Source organism: Physella acuta, unplaced genomic scaffold (assembly GCF_028476545.2).
Source record: "Physella acuta isolate Inbredline_101_S28 unplaced genomic scaffold, ASM2847654v3 ptg000066l, whole genome shotgun sequence".
In the NCBI taxonomy this organism is placed as follows: Eukaryota; Metazoa; Mollusca; class Gastropoda; family Physidae; genus Physella; species Physella acuta.
The window spans coordinates 407,686-427,171 of record NW_026731586.1 but is presented as its reverse complement, the minus strand read 5'-3'; the positions used below and the strand labels follow the sequence as shown (position 1 = coordinate 427,171).

General features: G+C 37.8%; 1 protein-coding gene across 1 annotated transcript; it reads left to right on the top strand.

Annotated features, from left to right (window-relative positions):
* Window positions 1-342: 342 nt before the first annotated feature.
* LOC131951692 (aromatic-L-amino-acid decarboxylase-like) lies at window positions 343-13,368 on the top strand. Its single transcript, XM_059314054.1, has 12 exons — window positions 343-543; window positions 1,915-2,028; window positions 2,896-2,947; window positions 3,201-3,265; window positions 3,611-3,745; window positions 5,895-6,005; window positions 6,610-6,642; window positions 6,914-7,075; window positions 8,746-8,813; window positions 11,033-11,123; window positions 12,051-12,149; window positions 13,240-13,368. Exons 1-12 carry the CDS (start codon window positions 343-345, stop codon window positions 13,366-13,368), a joined length of 1,260 nt encoding a protein of 419 aa, XP_059170037.1.
* Window positions 13,369-19,486: the final 6,118 nt, after the last annotated feature.

Here is a 19,486-nt window from a genome sequence, read left to right as displayed (position 1 = left end):
AATCTATTTAATATTGGCCATATAAAACCAACGCATCATTATTGTAATTGTACCATTAATTTTTTAAAAATCTATTTAATATTGGCCATATAAAATCAACACATCATTATTGTAATTGTACCATTAATTATTTTAAAATCTATTTAATATTGGCCATATAAAACCAACGCATCACTTTACAGATTTCAAATTTTAAGAACTTAAATTAAAACTACAATGATCAAATTTAATATGAAATATATACAGACAATGTAGAATGCCTTTTTTGTTTGTGATAGCCGAACAACTTTTCTAACTAATATTAAACAAGAAATAAACATTATCTTTAAACCAGAAAAACAAATGGACACGCCAGAGTTTAAAAGAAGAGGAGCTGAGGTGATGGACTTCATCGCTGACTATATGGACAACATCCGGTCCAAGAAAGTCCTGCCGGATGTGGAGATCGGCTATTTAAGGAAATTACTTCCGGAAAACGCCCCGGAAAAGGGAGAGAAATGGGAATCCATTATGGATGACTTCGAGAAGGCCATTATGCCAGGGGTTATTACATTTTGTTGTTTCCTAATTGATTTCGTTTTAATATACTATTTTGGAAGTTTTAAAATGCCTATGTATTTTTGTTTTGGGTATATGAAGTTGCTGACCATTTAGTTAAAAACACCCGTAATGATTTAATTTACTTCGGTACTTTATAGTGTGTTGCATCCTTCAATTGAATTCAAATGTCCGTTTTCTAATACTGATATATTTCAATTGATTTTTAAAGGGCCAATGAATTTCAGATTTCTACATATTTTAGATGATAATGCATTTTAAAATTGATTTGTTTCAAATGCCGATTTAATTGTGTTCTTAAATTGTAACTAATTCGAGTGTATTTCTGAATATTCGAGTATTTAATTAATCGATCGATTAGAAAGTAGATCTAAAGTTGATCTTTTTCTGATATCGATTTTTTAAGGTCAATAAATATGTAACGCTTATTCTTTTTCTCGTTCTTAATTAAGGATATGTGTCAACTGGTTATGCGCCATTGAGGCCATTGACTCCGATTTCAGCCTGCTTTCTATTTGGATTTGCTTCCATAGCCTTGTCCAACCAAGAACAAACTACAAGGCAGCTGTTGTTTGACTTTGGGGTTGTCTCTCCTAGAAGAGTGGCTGTCCCTAGCTAACGAGCCTCATCTGCCCGAGACTTTTTGGTTTAGCAACCATGAGCTTTACCGACTCGACCACACCGATCCCTAACTAACGCTTATCAAAATATTGAAGTGTGAACGAGGAAAGAGAGCGTGTGATAGCTAATTCCTAGTCTCATCTTGAGACCGCGGGCAAATGAGACTCACTACTATCCAGTAAAGAAAACTCCAAAATCTAAACTACTGCAGATTGACCTTGGTAGACTGAGGATATGAAAGCACATCCAGAAAATAAAGCTGGCTAAAATCGAAGTCAATGGCACATAAAAAAGTCGCTTGTAATACGTGGTTGTGTTGAGAAATTCTCCTTTAAGCTTACAATTCAGATGGAAAAAAATCATCGCAGGGGTACTTCCAGAGCGCTTCAATTAATTTATGGTCTGTATATAATATGAGGGAGACGGAGTGGTCTAGCGGTAGAGAGCTAGACTGCTAACCCGTAAGTCTCGAGTTCGTATCAGGGTTTAAGTCATAAGCCGTCCCTGAGTCCACCCTGCTCTGTTGGGTACCTAACTGACGTTATGGAAAGTAAAGGTGGCTGAACAAAGTGCTGACCACACTATCTCTTCATATGCCGAGGTCACAGAAACAAGTGAACTCTACTTCAGTTGCTCTATAGACCGTCAGGTTTGAAAATGGAACTTCACTTTTTTACTTATCTAATATGAACGTGAATTTGGAAGATTTTAGACAAAAATGTATCACTTTCTCAGATGGTCCATTGGCAGCATCCAAACTTCCACGCGTACCTGCCCATTGGTCATTCCTACACGGCTGTTTTATCGGACATGCTGGCGGATGGTCTTGGCTGCGTGCCTTTTTCTTGGGTAAGGTGGTGACCAATGTGCTAACCAGGGGGGGGGGGGGGTTGTAAGGCAGTGAGTGTGAGTTGGGGGTGGGGTTACTTGGGTAAGGTGGTGAGCAATGTGCTAACGAAAGGGGGGGGTGTAAGGCAGTGAGTGTGATTTGGGGGTGGGGTTACTTGGGTAAGTTGGTGAGCAATGTGCTAACGAGGGGGAGGGGGTTGTAAGGCAGTGAGTGTGATTTGGGGGTGGGGTTACTTGGGTAAGGTGGTGAGCAATGTGCTAACGAAAGGGGGGGGGTGTAAGGCAGTGAGTGTGATTTGGGGGTGGGGTTACTTGGGTAAGTTGGGGAGCAATGTGCTAACGAGGGGGGGGGTGTAAGGCAGTGAGTGTGATTTGGGGGTGGGGTTACTGACTTATTTAAAATATATTGAAAGGTTAGTCGGAAGTAAGAACATAAACATTCAAACTTAAATGTCTTGTGTTCGGATCCCGGACTTAAGGCGCAAGCGCGTAGTTGAGTCATCCCAGCTCTGCTGTATACCCGTCTCACATTAGTGAAAGTATAGGCTTCTTAGTTATACACACTATTTATTCCTTGGTCTAGAAATCATATAAGCTCTACCTAATGTACACTAAGGACATTTAGAACGTCTCGAGCTCGCATCTGTGTTTACGTTTGTAAGGCTTCACTGAGTCAACCTTTCTCTGATGGCTATCTGACCCTTGTTGGGGAAAGTAAAGGAGGGTGTATAGCTCTTACAACACTCTCCGTCTATATGCCGAGTTCAAGAAACATGTAAACTCTACTACATCTTCCCAATATATCATTACGTCTAAGATGGTAATATTTCTTATTTTATTTTTTTTATTTTCTTATACCTTGTGTAGGCTTCAAGTCCCGCTGGAGTAGAGTTGGAGCATTTGGTGCTGGATTGGGTCGGTAGGTCACAAAAACTTTCACAACAAAACTAATTAGGTGTCTGTTGCTTGTCGTGGTCTTGACTTTGACTAAATCCTCTCTGCACCTTATGGAACATAGGGCCTCAACAATAGCCTTATATTTTGTCCGGTATATTAATTTTGTAATCTCCCAAAGCATCTCTGCAGTCTTCAGTTCGTGTAGTGGTAAATATTTACTATTTATATGTTATAGTGTTTTTAGTACTTTTAACAATATGAGTTACTGTATTCAGGAAAAATGGTTGGATTACCAGAACATTTCATGAATTCTAGTGGTCAAGGAGGCGGTTGTATACAGGTAAAGTCATTTAAAATTGTTTTTTACATTGGTTTTATATAGATTAAAGATTACAAAAGTCAGGTGGGATTGGGTAGCCTAGCGGTAGAGAGCTGGATTGCTAACTCGTAAGTCTCGAGCCCGAATCCGGGTTCAAGTCAGTAGAAAATCCCCGAGTCCACCCAGTTCGGATGGGTACCTAACTCACGTTAAGGAAAGTAAAGGCGGCTGGGTATAGTGAGGACAACACTATCCCTTCATATGCCGAGGTCAAAGAAACAGGTGAACTCTACTCCACTTGCCCAAAAGACCGTCAGGTTTGGAAGACGAACATTACTTATGTAACAAACCCTCCTTCTCCCCCAGGGGTCAGCCAGTGAGTGCGTGCTAGTCGCCCTACTGTCAGCCAGACACCGGACCATCCAGGGGCTCAAGACCACCCACCCCCACAGGGATAACGTGGAGCTGCTCTCTAAACTTGTCGCCTACAGCTCCAAACTGGTTGGTCGCTGTACTCTACACATCGGTACTTTTTGAGTTCCATACACGGGCAGGATGTCGCCGATTCTAACCAAGTCGGATTTTGGTTATATCGGAAAAGTAAAGGCGGGTGATTGGGACGGCGTGGCGGGATCGGCGTGGTCGAGTCGGTAAAGCTCATGGTTGCTAAACCGAAAAGTCTCGAGTTCAAAGATGAGGCTCGTTAGCTGGGGACACCCGCTCTTCTAGGAGAGACAACTCCAAAATCAAACAACTGCTGCCTTGTAGATTGTTCTTGGTTGGACAAAGGCTACGGAAGCAAATCCAAAAAAAGAGCAGGCTGAAATCGGAGTCAATTGCCTCAACGACGCATAACCAGTTGACACGTTCCTTAATTTTGATGGAGGCGTGGTCGAGTCGGCAAAAGCTCATGGTTGATAAATTCGAAAAAAAGTCTCGAGTTCAAAACCTCTGGCAAATAAGGCTCGATCCCTTCCAACAACTAAAAATTAAGAACGAAGAAGAAGAAGAGGACGGCGTGGCCTTAATAGTAGAGCGATAGGCTGCTAACACGAACAGGTATTTTAGGGAAAGTAAAGGCGGCTGGGCAAAGTGCTGACCACACCTTCCCCTCCATATGTCGAGGTCTACACCATCGGTCCAATGGATCGTTAGGTCTGAAGAGGATTCATTGCTTTTTTTAAAGGCGGGTGAGCCTAGAGCTGAACTCACTGTCTTATCAAAGCAAAACACTCAGCTACATATCAACTCTACTTCATCTGGCCCTCGGACATCCTGGCCTGAAATAATTTTTTTCATCATTACTGCACCTGTTTTTTTAGCGCAATTTCAAAAAAAGGAAAATTGCGTTTAATAATGCGTCATTTCTGGATGGATGAATGGATGGATGAATGTATGGATGTGTGTCCGCAGCCTTTAAGTCGTATCTCCTCATCAACGAAGCAATATCGAGGACTAGTTCCAAAGCAAATATTTTAAGCAAGTTCCGAGGATGATTGTGGGCCAAAAAAATTCCCGGAATTCCTTCCTGGATTTCCCGGAAAAGCCAAAAAACCTCGAAAAAATGTAGTTTTTGGCCCATATCTCGGCAACCAGACCACTTAGCGACTTGAAACATTTACCAATCGATTTCTGTCATAATTTAGAACAATAATGCCGAAGAAAGTTTTCAAAAATATCCTTTCGTTTGGTCACAAAAAAAATTTAAAAATTACATTATACATAATACACTACAGTACTATAAAGCAATATAGAGAGCGCGACAACTAAATACCCCCTACACGTTCGCAATTTTTTTTCGATCTCGTTAATAAATATTTTTTCTATTTTGTTTTGAATTATTAAAACTACTTGTGTTGCATTATTTATTTGCTGAATATATGATTTATCTCGATTTGAAATTGTTATGGATAACATAAGGAAATTGCGCTTAAATTGTCACTAGACTTTTTATTAAATCATTACTGCACCTGTTTTTTTCCATCCTTATTGTACCTGGCTTTTTTTCTACACTTAAAGTGTACTTACAGTAAACTGAAAATTCTGAAAAAAAAAGAGATTAGCCGAAATCAAAATTAGAATATCGGTCTTAATTCTAGAAATGTGCTTAAAACATTTCGCTTTCAAAAAACTTACCAAAATGTTGCTTGTACTTAATAAACAAAGGTGCATCAATAGGGCTGGTAAGTAGGTCACCAACCAGTTCTATTTCTCATGAAGGTTTAATTGAGCCGTAGAACTGGTTGATGACCTACTTACCAGCCCTATTATATCATAGCTATCAGCTCTCGTATTCTATTTTTGTAAAGTAAAATTATTGTAACTTTTTAAATAATCCACCTACAAACAACCAATTTTTACCCTATTTTCAAGAGTTATTTAAAATGATGTTAAACTAAATTATAAACCGGAGTTTCAGTCGGTTATAACACTTATTTAAAATTATCTATAACAATTTTTTAAGTAAAATTTGAAATTCGGACAATACTACTGTGCCTTATACGAACTGCATTTTTGCGAATATTAAATGATATCGCCTCCTTCGACAGTGTATAATATAGCAGAACTTGATTACAAACAAACCAAAAAGCTATGTTGAAGTACATAAGAGCGACCCAGTTTACCGGTTTAAAAATTCGAATCTTTCCAGGCTCACTCATGCGTGGAGAAGGCGGCGCTGATCGGGTTTGTCAAGCTGAGACAACTGGAGCATGACGAGAACTTCTCACTCAGGGGCGATGTGTTGGAGAAAGCCATGCAGGTCAGTCTGTACATGGTCACTCCCCCCCCCCCCACCCGCAAATTTAATTGAATCTTCAAAAATGAAATATAATTATAACCTAACTTGACAGAACCCCCTATTAAATTTAATTACAACTTGAAAAACAAAAGTATTTTAATTTTCGTTGATTGGCATTAATTTTGTGGTTCCCTAAAAATGTAATTTATAATTATGTTTTTTAAATTTAGAAGCTGCTTTCAGCATTGTGTCACATTTCTGTGAACAATATCCGATTTAATTACACAATTTAATCATCTATAAGCTACATTGGTGGTCATCCATTAATGACATTAACATTAGGGGGGGGGGTGGGAGGGTCCGGAATAATTGACCTTTATGTAAGCAAGTGGATTGGACGTGGGGGAGGAGGAGAGTAAAGTGGACAGCGTGTGGAAGGGGGGAGTCTGAAGTTTTAAAAAGTGTGGACGTATCAAATGGATAGTCACTTACATCGTACTAAATAGTAGAGTAAATTATGAACGCTAAAAATTGAATCTGTGAGCAAAAACATTTGTTACTGTTTGTATAATTTTGTAACAGTAACCATTTTGTAACATTCTAATTTGTTTGTTTTTTTTAATAGGAAGACATACAACTTGGTCTGGTGCCATTTTTTGTAAGTTAAATTTTAGTCTACAATGTTTTATCGTCTGTTTTTCTCCATTATCTGCCTGCTAATTAAAACACAAACACAAATCACGTTATTTCTAACGATGAAATAAGGCGCTATCAGCATTAAATCCTACAAAAACCGGCTTTTCACTTTCCTAGTCTTGTTGCTTCAGTATAGTTACACATTAATACATTTCCATACAATTTTTTATTAGTTTTTGTTTCATTAGTAAAACCACAACTTAAGCTATGTTCACACCTTTGATTTGTTGCAGGTTTGCGCCTCCCTGGGCACGACAACCTGCGGCTCGTTTGACAACCTGCAAGAGGTGGGGGAGGTGTGCACCAGACATGGCGTCTACCTGCACATAGACGCGGCGTACGCAGGGGGAGCTTTCGTCTGTCCGGAATTTCAGCACTTTATGTCTGGTGTGGAGGTGATTGTATTTGTTATGAATGGGGAAGTTACATTGGCGTAGTTAGGTGGAGTGTAGGAGATGTCACCTCTTTCCACCCCCACCCCCTCATTCCCCCCCTATCCAATCCAAATGTCAACTAACGTTCAAAAAATGTTAAGAGAACGGACCCGCGTACAGAAACGACTCGCTGGCTTTGAACAGCATCCAACCAAAGCGAGGCTACTCCAAAATTAAGCACTGCTGTCTTTCAGATTTTTCCCCAATAGATATAAGTTATGGAAGCAAATACATAAAGAAAAACAGGCTGAAGTATGAGTCAACGGGTCATAAAAGCGCATGAGAGTTTGAAACGGAATACTTACTTATGTTGGAGAAAACCACCTTCAATATTACAAAGTTAAGAACGAAGACGAAGACGTAATGTGTTTTGTGCTATTATCCCACCTTTCCCATCCTCATTATAGCTCACGAGCCGACCCGCTGCGTATCATACGCCGCTATTTAGTTGTTTTTTTTCTACTTTTCAGTAATTTATAATTTGTGAATTCGACAGTACCAATGCTGCCATCTATATATATAATTCTCTTTTTCGAGCCGTTAGAAAACAAGCTGCAAACGCTCTCCCTACCTCCCCACCCCTACATGGTTTTAGTGAGCTGTGTTCACTCTAAATGTTTACAAGCAGAGCCAACGATTGTAAACGTAGGGGGGGGGGGGGGAGGAGGGGGGAGGGAAGGAAGGGGGGGGGGGGGTTATGGTCCTTAACGAGCTACTTATAGTGTTTTAAAGAAATATTTTCAGTGTCAGCGTTGGTACTGTCGAATTCACAAATTATGAATTATTGAAAATTAGAAACAACTAAATAGCGGCGTATGTTATGCCGCGGGCCGGCTCGTTGAAAATATTTGCTTAAAAACACTAACCCCCCCCCCCCCCCCCCCCACGTGAAAGCAGCCTCCTCTAAGTTACCTCCTCTAAGTTTAAAATCGTTTCAAACTAAATTATCTGCCCCTAATAGCCGTCACCAAACCCGTCTCTATGATTGTAAAATGTAAACAGAGTGAACACCGCTCACCAGATCATGTGGGGGTGGGGTGGGGTGGTAGTGATAGTGATAGAGAGAAAGAGAGGGGACTGCAAGGAGGCGCTTGCAGCTTGTTTTCTAACTGATCCCAGAAGAGAATTATATATATAGATACCCGATCCCTGCCAAATAAAATCCCACCACAGCTACTCCCCATTCCCTATGAATGTTATTCTATTCCCGCAATAAGTTTACCCCCCCCCCCCCACCCCGGACAAAATGGAATTTATATAGAAAATATATACTTTTAACAGTGTCCGCCCCCCTCTCTCCCCCTCCCCGGAAAATTTAGTACACCCCTTCCCCTTAACGAAAAATATCAAGTGCCCCCCCCCCCCGTAGAAAAAAGTCTGAAAGAAACAATACATGTAAGACGGACTACAGTTTTTTTTTCCAGTGGGGGGGGGGGGGGCTTCGTCCCGGCAAAAATCCGCGTTTACCTCCACCCCCCCCACCCCACCATCACGAACGAAATGGAATGTATATAAAAAAATATATACTTCTACCAGTGACCGTCCGTCCGTCCTTCCCAGCCTTTCCCCGGGTAACAAAGTCTTGAATAAAATATTGAAACGAACCTTCTTTTCCTTCTCTATGTCTTTAGGACGCCGACTCGTTTTGTCTAAATCCCTACAAGCTGCTTCAAGTCAGCGTGGATGGTTCGATGATGTGGTAAGTAATTCTCTAGTTCATTAATCAGTTGCATACAATTATTGTGTCTGAAAAAAGTGAATGAAAAAAGTTTAGTGACTGAACACAAAGTCTTTCCAACGGCATTAGAGGTTGGTACGATCCAAGTTTAAAGAAAATATAATTCACGTCTGCGTGATCCAAGACTACAACCACACTTTAGCTTCTGTTTTGCTGGGTTTTCAAGTTGAAAAGCTAGACTTGTTAGCGCTATGGCCATTGTACAGCTCATAAATTAAACGTTTTAGTACAGCAGTTTTTTTTAAATGTATACAATCCTACTATTGAAATTAGCCCAACCCATCCACTCTCCATTGGTAATAGTTAGGTAGGCGGAATAAATTATTTCAAAGTTCAGCTTGCACCCACGCACGCACGCACTCACACAAGCACAAACACTATGCATATATATATATATATATATATATATATATATATATATATATATAATTATAATATATATGTATATATGTAAATTATTAATTATATAAAATAATTATAGAATTTTATATATATATATATATATATATATATATATATATATATATATATATATATATATATATATATATATATATATATATATATATATATATATATATATATATACTAGGCATGCTGCCCAGCTTCGCTTAGGCTTTCGAAAACATTGAGAATTTGAATGCTTAATTAATTCGCCCGAAGGTCGGTCTACGACCTCAAGAGTTATGAAGAGGTTCCTCCGTGGACATTTTTTTTCGATTTATAGCTCATATAAGGTACCGGTCAGTCGAGGTCAGTTTTGACCCCCACATCGTAGACTTTTCGGCCAACCGGCCCCCGTGTTCTGTCGCACCAAGGCAAGATCATGCCAAATTTGAAGCGCCTGCGGCGCCGGGAAGTGCCCTATCGGACACCCGACAATCTAGATCTAGATCTAGATTCCTAAAAGAATTTTTTTTTTAAATTTAGCCCGAGCATAATAAAAAAGAATACATTAACCAAGTTGACTTGCTGTGTCTCGAACCCGCACCACCTGCGTGGTTTAATGTACACTAACATCTCCGCTATTTAGGCACCTTATAAAATACGGAGAATGAAACACGTATTTTAAAATCTTAACTTACGCGAATATGCCTATTCTTTCAAATTAATTTTTTATCCCAAATTAGCCAGTTCCAAACAAAGATTTTGTATAAAATAAATAAGTCTTGAAATAGTTTAGTCCTAATATAGACATTTATTTTTGGAATTGATTTTAGAGAAGTTAGAGTCTAAATCTAGATCTTAGCGTCTACGTCTAGATCTAGTTATTGCGTAGATTTAGATTTAGATTTAGTCTAGATCTAGAATCTCTAGATCTAGAATCCAAATACATAAAATAAATTTTATGAGTTTAGGCCGGAAAAATTGTATTGTATACATTTCATAGTGTACGTAGATCTAAATCAAATTTGAATGAAATAGTTCATTTCTTTTCATTCTTAACACGGCAGATGACGTCATTAGTTAATGTATAAGCAATAGTGACGTCACAGTTTTATGCGTTCTTTTTCACATATATTAATGCTTTTCCGGTTGCATAAATAATACTGTTTCTCTACATTCGAATACGCCTTTAATTTTTATTTTTCTTCTTTAAGTAAAATTGTGGTTATACATTTAAAACATCTAACATATTATTTTCAACAAAAGTCCGTAAAAAGTTCTCCATATACCGCTGCCGATTCTGACGTGATGTCCGGCGAAAATTTTTTGCGGACAGAGAAAGAGAGAGAGAGAGAGAGAAGAGCGCACATGGCCTTTTATAAATTAGGATATATATATATATATATATATGTAAATTATTAATTATATAAAATAATTATAGAATTTTATATATACATGTATATATATATATATATATATATATATATATATATATATATATATATATAATATATATATATATATATATATATATATATATAATATATATATATATATATAATATATATATATATATATATATATATATATATATATATATATATATATATATATGTATATATATATATATATATATATATATATATATATATTATATATATATATATATATATATATATATATATATATATATATATATATATATATATTGTTGTTTTTATTCACATCTCTTTGTAATATTGTTCTATTGCTCTATATTTTGATGGTAAACCTAGTGTGTTCTAATGTATCAGGGTAAAGAACGCCAAGACGCTGACCAGCTCCTTGACCGTTGACCCCTTGTATCTCAAGCACAAACATGGAGACGAGTCCTTAGATATCAGGGTAGGGAAAAGTTGATGGTACTAATTTGATTATCCAGCTTATATCAGGATAGGGAAAATGTCATTGTCCATCCTATATCAAGGTAGTGAACATTTAATAGTTTTGCTTGTATCAAAGTATGAAACATATAAAGGTCCATCTTTTATCAAGGTAAAGTAAAGTTTCCCTTTCAAACCTGACCTCGGCATATGGAGAGATAGTGTGGTCAACACTATGCACAGCCGCCTTTACTTTCCGTAATGTAAATTAGGTACCCATCAGAGTTGGGTTGACTCAGGAACGGTCTACTGACTTGAACCCGGATTCGAACTCGTGACAGACGGGATAGCAGTCCAGCTCTCTACCACTAGACCACTCCGTCCCATTTATCAATGTAGGGAACAAAAAAAGGTTCATCTTTTATCAAGGTAAGGAACATATAATGGTTCATCTTTTATCAAGGTAGGGAACATATAATGGTTCATGTTTTATCAAGGTAGGGAACATATAATTGTCCATCTTATATCAAGTAAAAGAACATATAATGGTTCATCCTTTATCAAGGTAGGGAACATATAATTGTCCATTTTATATCAAGGTAGGGAACATATAATTGTCCATTTTATATCAAGGTAGTGAATGTTTAACGATCCATCTTTCTTTGTTTTACTGTACCTGGCCTTTCCGTTTGACTTCAAAGAGAGGTTGAGGACGATTGTATTTAATATTTGAAAGGATAAAATAATTTTAAACGGCTTTTCAACGGCTTATATTCAACAAAAAAATATAAAAATGAGTGTAATGAACTTTTCTCAAACAGTCTTAATTTTTTTTTAAAGTTTAAGTTTTTAAATTGTAACTAAAATTTTATCGCTTGCCATATTTAAAAAAAATATTTAGTATGATTACATAGACTTTTCAAGCCTATTGTAATTTCTATCACTCCAGCATTGGGGCATTCCTTTGTCCCGGAGATTTCGAGCATTAAAAGTTTGGTTCGTCATTAGGACGTACGGGCTGGAGGGTCTTCAGGCTAGGATCAGAGAGGTAAGCGTAGGCGTTGTTTGGGGGTGGGGGTGGGGGAGGCTGGTGGGTGGACTAACGGACTGGAGGGTCTTCAGGCTAGGATCAGAGAGGTAAGCATAGGCGTTGTTTAGGGGGGGGGGTGTGGACGTACGGGCTAGAGGGTCTTCAGGCTATGATCAGAGAGGTAAGCATAGGCGTTGTTTAGGGGGGGTGTGGACGTACGGGCTGGAGGGTCTTCAGGCTAGGATCAGAGAGGTAAGCATAGGCGTTGTTTAAGGGAGGGGGGGGGGTGGACGTACGGGCTAGAGGGTCGTCAGGCTAGGATCAGAGAGGTAAGCGTAGGCGTTGTTTAAGATGGGGGGGGGGGGGTGGACGTACGGGCTAGAGCAGGGGTGCGAATCGAAAGTTTGAGGGGGGGTGCAAATCGAAAGTTTTGTCCCCGGGTGACGGGAAGGGTCGCTACGCCTCTGGAAGGAGTTTGTAGATTTAAAATAGGTGGTGCCCGCTACCCTACTGATATTTTAGAATGTGCTCTAGAGTAAAAAAAAAGGTTGGGAACCCCTGGGCTAGAGAGTCTTCAGGTTAGGATCAGAGAGGTAACCTTAGGCGTAGTTTGAAATGGGCGTAAAAAGATGATAGTTTTATTAAGTTTAGCGTGGTTTACAGCAGTGAGTCTGAAGAAAATATTTTGAAACATGTTCAGCGATTGGTTGTAAAAATAATTGACAATGTTTTGAAATGAAATCATGGGTGCGGCTGAAATGTAGTGGTATGAAGACAATGGATACAGCCGTTTGGGAGTGGCTTAAGGGAAGTTACATACAAAAAATATCTTACAGTTAAGAAGGGAATGTTGATTTTAAACAAAATTTACAAATAACGGCAAGAGAAGAGAGCAGAAGTGTTAGGATCGTCTTCTAAGGTTACATGAATCCAGTCGGCCAGGTCATCGAGTTTATCAAGGCACTAGCAATAAGGAAGAGTTTCAGACAAATGTTAGAAAGGAAATTATTGGTAAATATTTAGATTGAATGTGAGGTGCTTGAATTAGGTGTTTCGCAAAAAGTACTTCCTGTTAGCGGTCGAACTACTCATACTTCTGTATCGACAGCACGTGCGACTGGGAAAATATTTTGAAGGTCAAGTGGCGGCAGACGAGAGGTTCGAGGTCGTCGCCAAGGTGACGCTGGGTCTCGTCTGCTTCAGGCTGAGGGTAAGCAGTGTTTTGTCAAGATTTTAATTTAATTTCTGTAGTGGAGGGGGGGGGGGCAGTTGATATTTTCGGGGGTGGGGCGGACAAAATTTTTCGGGGGGGTGGGTTACTGAAGATATCTGGAATATATATATATATAAAATTTACTCCTACACCGCAGGTTTGCCGTGTGTACACCTCGCACTACAGAAGACGATATCTCGTTCGCCTGGAACGTCATCAGGTCAACTGCTGGAGAGATTTTAAAGAAGAGACAACGATGTGACGTCACACAGCCCAACGGCTCTGTGGTAGAAAATGTGTGTGGTACAGCAGTGTAGCTCTCTGTCTCTGTCCTCCCGCTTTGTTTTATATGTAAAGTTGTACGCAGAGGCGTAGCGATGGGAGGGGGGGGGGGCAGGGGGGGGACATACGTTCCCGGGCGCAGACCTTAAGGGGCGGCAAAAAGGTGTTGGAAAAAGTAATCGAAAGTCTGAGGGGGGGGGAGGGTGCAAATCGAAAGTTTGAGGGGGGGAGGGTGCAAATCGAAAGTTTGAGGGGGGGGGGAGGGTGCAAATCGAAAGTTTGAGGGGGGGGGGGAGGGTGCAAATCAAAAGTCTGAGGGGGGGGGGGGAGGGTGCAAATCGAAAGTTTGAGGGGGGGAGGGTGCAAATCGAAAGTTTGAGGGAGGGAGGGTGCAAATCAAAAGTTTGAGGGGGCGTGCAAATCAAAAGTTTGTCCCCGGGCGTCGGGAAGGGTCGCTACGCCTCTGGTTGTACGTGTGAATCTGCTTATTTTTTTAATGGATTTTGCATTTATTATTAATTAACAAAGAAATGTATATTTTTTTTTGGTGTATTCATTTTACCAGTTTTAAATCCAGGGCACAAAAATAGAAACTTTTTTTTAAAAAATGGGTTCTAAGTTACTGGTAGTTAACTAAATACAAATATGTCTTGCTAATGACAATGCTAACCCTAACCTTAGCCCCAACTCTAGTCCTGTTCGACGCTTAACCTTAATTTCTTATCATAAACTAGTCAAGATTACTATACTACTAACAACCTAACACACCTATTTTATGAAGAGTTTATTATTGGACATCTGTACATTCAATCATCGGATTTGTTAATTGTCTTCATAGGGAAATGATGATGCCAACAGCGATGAAAATGGGCAAGAAAAAACAGTAAAGGTACATCAGCTCTAGTGGTGAAAGAATGTAGAGGTGAATAGGGATATCGTGGCGCGTAAAAAATACTAAATATCACTATCCAGGAAACTTTAAATATATACTAACAGCAAGCTTATTATACTTTATTTTACTTATTTATATTTTAAAAAATCATTATTATTTTTTATTGTGATACTTCAATGCTTATTTTTTTGTACTTTGAAAAAGCACTTTTAATATTTATATTCTATAAGCTTTTTCACACAACTCTTCTTTTTAACATTAGTACTTTTTTTAGCGCAATTTCCATTCTGGAGAATTGCGTTTATTAACCCGTCATTTCTGGATGGATGAATGGATGGATGAATGTATAAATGTGTGTCCGCAGCTTTAAGTCGTATCTCCTCCCCAACGAAGCAATATCGAGGACTAGTTCCAAAGCAATTATGTTAAGCAAGTTACGAGGATGAACATAGGCCATAAAAATTCCGGGTTTCTTTCATGGATTTCCCGGAAAAGCCAAATAACCTCGAAAAAATGCAGTTTTTGGCCCATATCTCGGCAACCAGACCACTTAGGGACTTGAAACATGTACCAATCGATTTCTGCCATAATTTAGAACAATATTGCCGAAAAAAAGTTTTCAAAAATATCCTTTCGTTCGGTCACAAAAAATTTTTTGAATTAATTAAAATTTGGACCGAATTAGTAGGCATTTTTATCCAACCACACCACACGCGTCATCACGTTCAATAGCTGCGCCATCACGTTCAATAGCTGCACCATCACGTTCAACGGCTGCGACATCACGTTCGGTAGCTAGGCGCGCAATGGTTTTTAGTCATGTAACTCTATTGTAAATAAAACATGTAAAATACTGAAAAAAATAATTAATAAAAAACGTTTTAATAACTAACCAATGGTTTTACTAACCCTGCTCTTGATTTACGCTACGACAGAGCTATTTTTAGATAACATAAGGAAATTGCGCTTAAATGTCACTAGACTTTTTAATTAACTTGTTTTTACAAATTAAAGACGTGTAATAGGTGCATGCTAAATTAAAATTAACATCTGTATGCTATCAAAAGAAAATTTCCGTATGTGATATATATTTCTAAGTTTCGTTAAAAATAAAAAGCAATTTTATTTTGTTTCATTAAAAGTATTAGTTAATTCATTCTTTTGTTGCTTTTTGATTTTGTTTTTACGAAGCATATAGTTTGTTACTCTGTAAAAGCAACCCGTAGCCTATTTTTGTTTTATAGCTAACGGAATTTTTTAATACAAAATCTTACGTATTTTAAAAAAATGCCTTGTAGTTCAAATTGAAATGGCAGTGTTCGTAAAACAACGGTTATTAATACAAGTATTTTAAAGCATTTTACCTGGAGGTAATCGGACGCTGTAATCAACGTCTCGAGTTCGAATCCGGGTTCAAGTCCGTAGAACGACCTTGAGTCCACCCAGGTCTGATGGGTACCTGACTTACGTTAAGGAAACTAAAGGCGTCTGAACATATTTCTGACCACACTATCCCTTCATATATCGTGGTAACATAAACAAGTGACTTGAATTAACTTAGTCTTCTTTGCTCCTTATGGAACATAGGGTCTCTACTCTTTCCTTCCATTTCGTCCGATTCCCGGCTATTAATTTTGCAGTCTCCCAAGACATCCCTGTTGGCTTCAGTTTATCGAGAAGACTCCGCCCTAACTACCGTGTCCCGATATTTATGATCCAAGCGCAGGTATTGCTTACTTTTAAATAACTCAGTTTTAGAAAACAATGACAAGCGTCTAAGAACACAAGATTGGTAACGCATTCATGAAACCGTTCTTATATATTTCGTCATTAATACAGAGATCAAAATATTGATTTAATCATGGTAAACTTTCTACACAATACACCGTTAATAAGCGAATTATTTTATTTCTGTTTTAATCAGTACTGCCAAGAACTAAGATAAGAGTGGTGTGTTTAATTCAAAACCGATAAGCAATCAACCTTTTTTTTTCATTGTTTCATATCTGTTCTAATGTATGTACAGTTTCCCTTTTAGACATTTTGATTCCTAAGCCAGATGAAGTAAATTTCATGTATTTCTTTACCTCGGCATATGAAAGAATGGTCTGGTCACTACTATGCCCAGCCGCATTTACTTTACTTTACCCAATACGAGCCAGGTATCCGTCAGAGCTGAGTGGACTCAGGGACGTTATGCAAACTCAGGCCCAGATTAAGATCCCATCTTTCAAAAAAAAATTTTTACAACGTACTATAAACTGAACTCCCTGACTCGACAATTTTATTTTCCACTTCGGTTTAAAAATTGTTTTAAAAAATATATAACCTTAATTCCATAAAACGCATTTTCTTTTTTAATTTAAATTCAAATCAGTAGACTAATATTATGCAAGTTTTAAGCACCATAATACAATGATTCAACACAAAGCAAAAAAACATTAGCTCTCTTCTTGATGAGTTAGGTTATACTAAAGGGAGGTTTTTAAGATGAAGACCTTCTTGAACTGCTATGGATCTTTCTTGAAAAGTTTGAGACGAATCCTATACAGATGCTCATACCTAGAGAATGCTTGATGAGTTAACATTATATAGAGCATATTTGAGAGCATTAAGGACATCTTTAATTGGGGACAATATGGGAACACATAGGGATAAAGAAACATTCAGTTTTAAGGACATATTGCATGAGCAAGGAAGCGTTAATTTAGAATTGAGAACAAAGAATAGATCTTGAGTTTAGGGTGACACTAAACAGAGTTACGAACATATTGGAGAGATTTTAGTACTATAGGTATCGTTAAATTAAAAATTAAAAAAGCAAATCCAAAAAGAAGAGCTGAAACCAATTGACGCTTAATTGTGTTGGAGGGGATCCCTTCCAACACTAAAATTAAGAACGAAGAAGAAGAAGTTAAATTAAATAAATTCATGAACACCAAACATGGTTAATGGGGCTCACAATGGGAGTAAGTTATCCTTTCAAAGTTGGGTAGGACACATGAGGTAGAGTTATCTGTATTCTGAGGTAGCCAATTATCTGGCTTAAGGACAATTTACCTACATATACTTTACCACAACCTTGAGTCACGCAAAGAAAATTTGAATACATCTATTAAACAGGAAAACTATCGAATGGTAGATAATGAAACATAGTACTATTGCTTACAGCCGTAAAAATTCTGCACTTTCGCTGACCCAGTTAATAATATTATTCACGTTATTAATAAAACATAACCTTGTTGATGTACGTAATGTATGAGCTTCAGAGTTATTAAATTTAATATCTAATTACTCATTTTTAATTAATTTTATTTTGAACCAAAGCCACGGGTATGAACAGAGTAAATACGGATGGCTTTTGTACCTAATTACTCATATCTTATTAATTATATTTTTTTATTCAAATCCCACAACTAACATAAGTTAAAGTGTAATCCAGCGATTGCGAAAAAATTATTAGATCGGGGGGGTTTTACGCGGGTCGTTTATACAATGTTTGTTCAGTGCAGTTATTAAATACATAACATGGCGACCTCGATTTTCTTTATGGTTTTTTAGCGCTATTTTAGAAAAAAAATTCTTTCTTTTAGTGCAAATATAAAAGCTTGTTAATAATGGTTTGTTTTTGTTAATTTTTTTTTTATCGGCATTTAGATTCAAAATAATGTGTGACGTTGTTTAAAAATCTATATATATAATTCTCCTCTTCGAGCCGTTAGAAAACAAGCTGCAAACGCTCTCCCTACCTCCCCACCCCTACATGGTTTTAGTGAGCTGTGTTCACTCTAAATGTTTACAAGCAGAGCCAACGATTTTAAACGTAGGGGGGGGGGAGGGGGGGGGGGGAAGGAAGGGGGGGGGGGGGGTTATGGTCCTTAACGAGCTACTTATAGTGTTTTAAAGAAATATTTTCAGTGTCAGCGTTGGTACTGTCGAATTCACAAATTATGAATTATTGAAAATTAGAAACAACTAAATAGCGGCGTATGTTATGCCGCGGGCCGGCTCGTTATTTCTAAAAATGTACCGGGAGCATTTTAATACCCGGATTTATACGTTAGATAAAATAACATCACTGAACCACATAATAGATCTAAATAGGTTCTAAAAAAATGAATACAAAGCTAGACGGTACTTATTTTTTATTCTTGTGAGCTAATGAACAAGAGACGTATGTCAAAGCAGCTGAATAATGACTAATAATATTAAATATACTACATCGATACATATTTGAGTTGCTCCATTTTCAGTTTTATTTATATAATTTGAATATAATTGTGTTTAGCATTTTGTAATTAGGCCTACGCGTTTATTGCAATATCTAAAAAAAAAAAACTTTTGAAAAAAAAACCAATCTATATCCCATAGTTAGAGCTAGGAAAATGTATATCTTATAGCTAAGAAATATGAAAAAGTAGCTTATTTGTATGTATAAAATGTATAAGTGAGCAATGTTTCTGATGTCATGTGACCTCTGGGACGCTGGGTAGCTGCGTCTGTGTCCGAGACATTGAAATCCAGGCTGCGAGTGACCATGGCAGTTGCTGACACGGGCATTGAATAACGAGTTGTGTATAGACCTTATCAAGGGCTATAGATCTATCTATGTACTTGCTATTGTACTGGAAATTGCAATTCTCTGTACGCAATAAATCAGCTGATCTCGTTGTTTTTGCTGCGTATGAAGGTCAGCCCGTAAACACACTACACAACAGTGGGTGATCATTACACCTTATCCTCATTGAGGCAGTGTTACAGCTATGCTAGAGTATTATGTAAATATACATTAAAGCTATTAATCCCATGTTTTATTGAGGCAGCTTGTGGTACTGAATAAACGACAGTCGGATCTAATCTAAGTGGTGTCGTTAATCTCAACATGGATAAATGTTGACCCTATTCATGACCGTTATTATAAATTCGATTTTAAACTATGTTAAATCCTAAAGCTGCGATCATATTCTT

Bases quoted from the DNA above. Each gene is read 5' to 3' on its own strand.
- LOC131951692 (XM_059314054.1), top strand. From the start codon at position 343: ATGGACACGCCAGAGTTTAAAAGAAGAGGAGCTGAGGTGATGGACTTC. The intron at 3,746-5,894 runs GTTGGTCGCTGT...GAATCTTTCCAG, and splicing joins TCGCCTACAGCTCCAAACTG to GCTCACTCATGCGTGGAGAA. The intron at 7,076-8,745 runs GTGATTGTATTT...CTATGTCTTTAG, and splicing joins ACTTTATGTCTGGTGTGGAG to GACGCCGACTCGTTTTGTCT.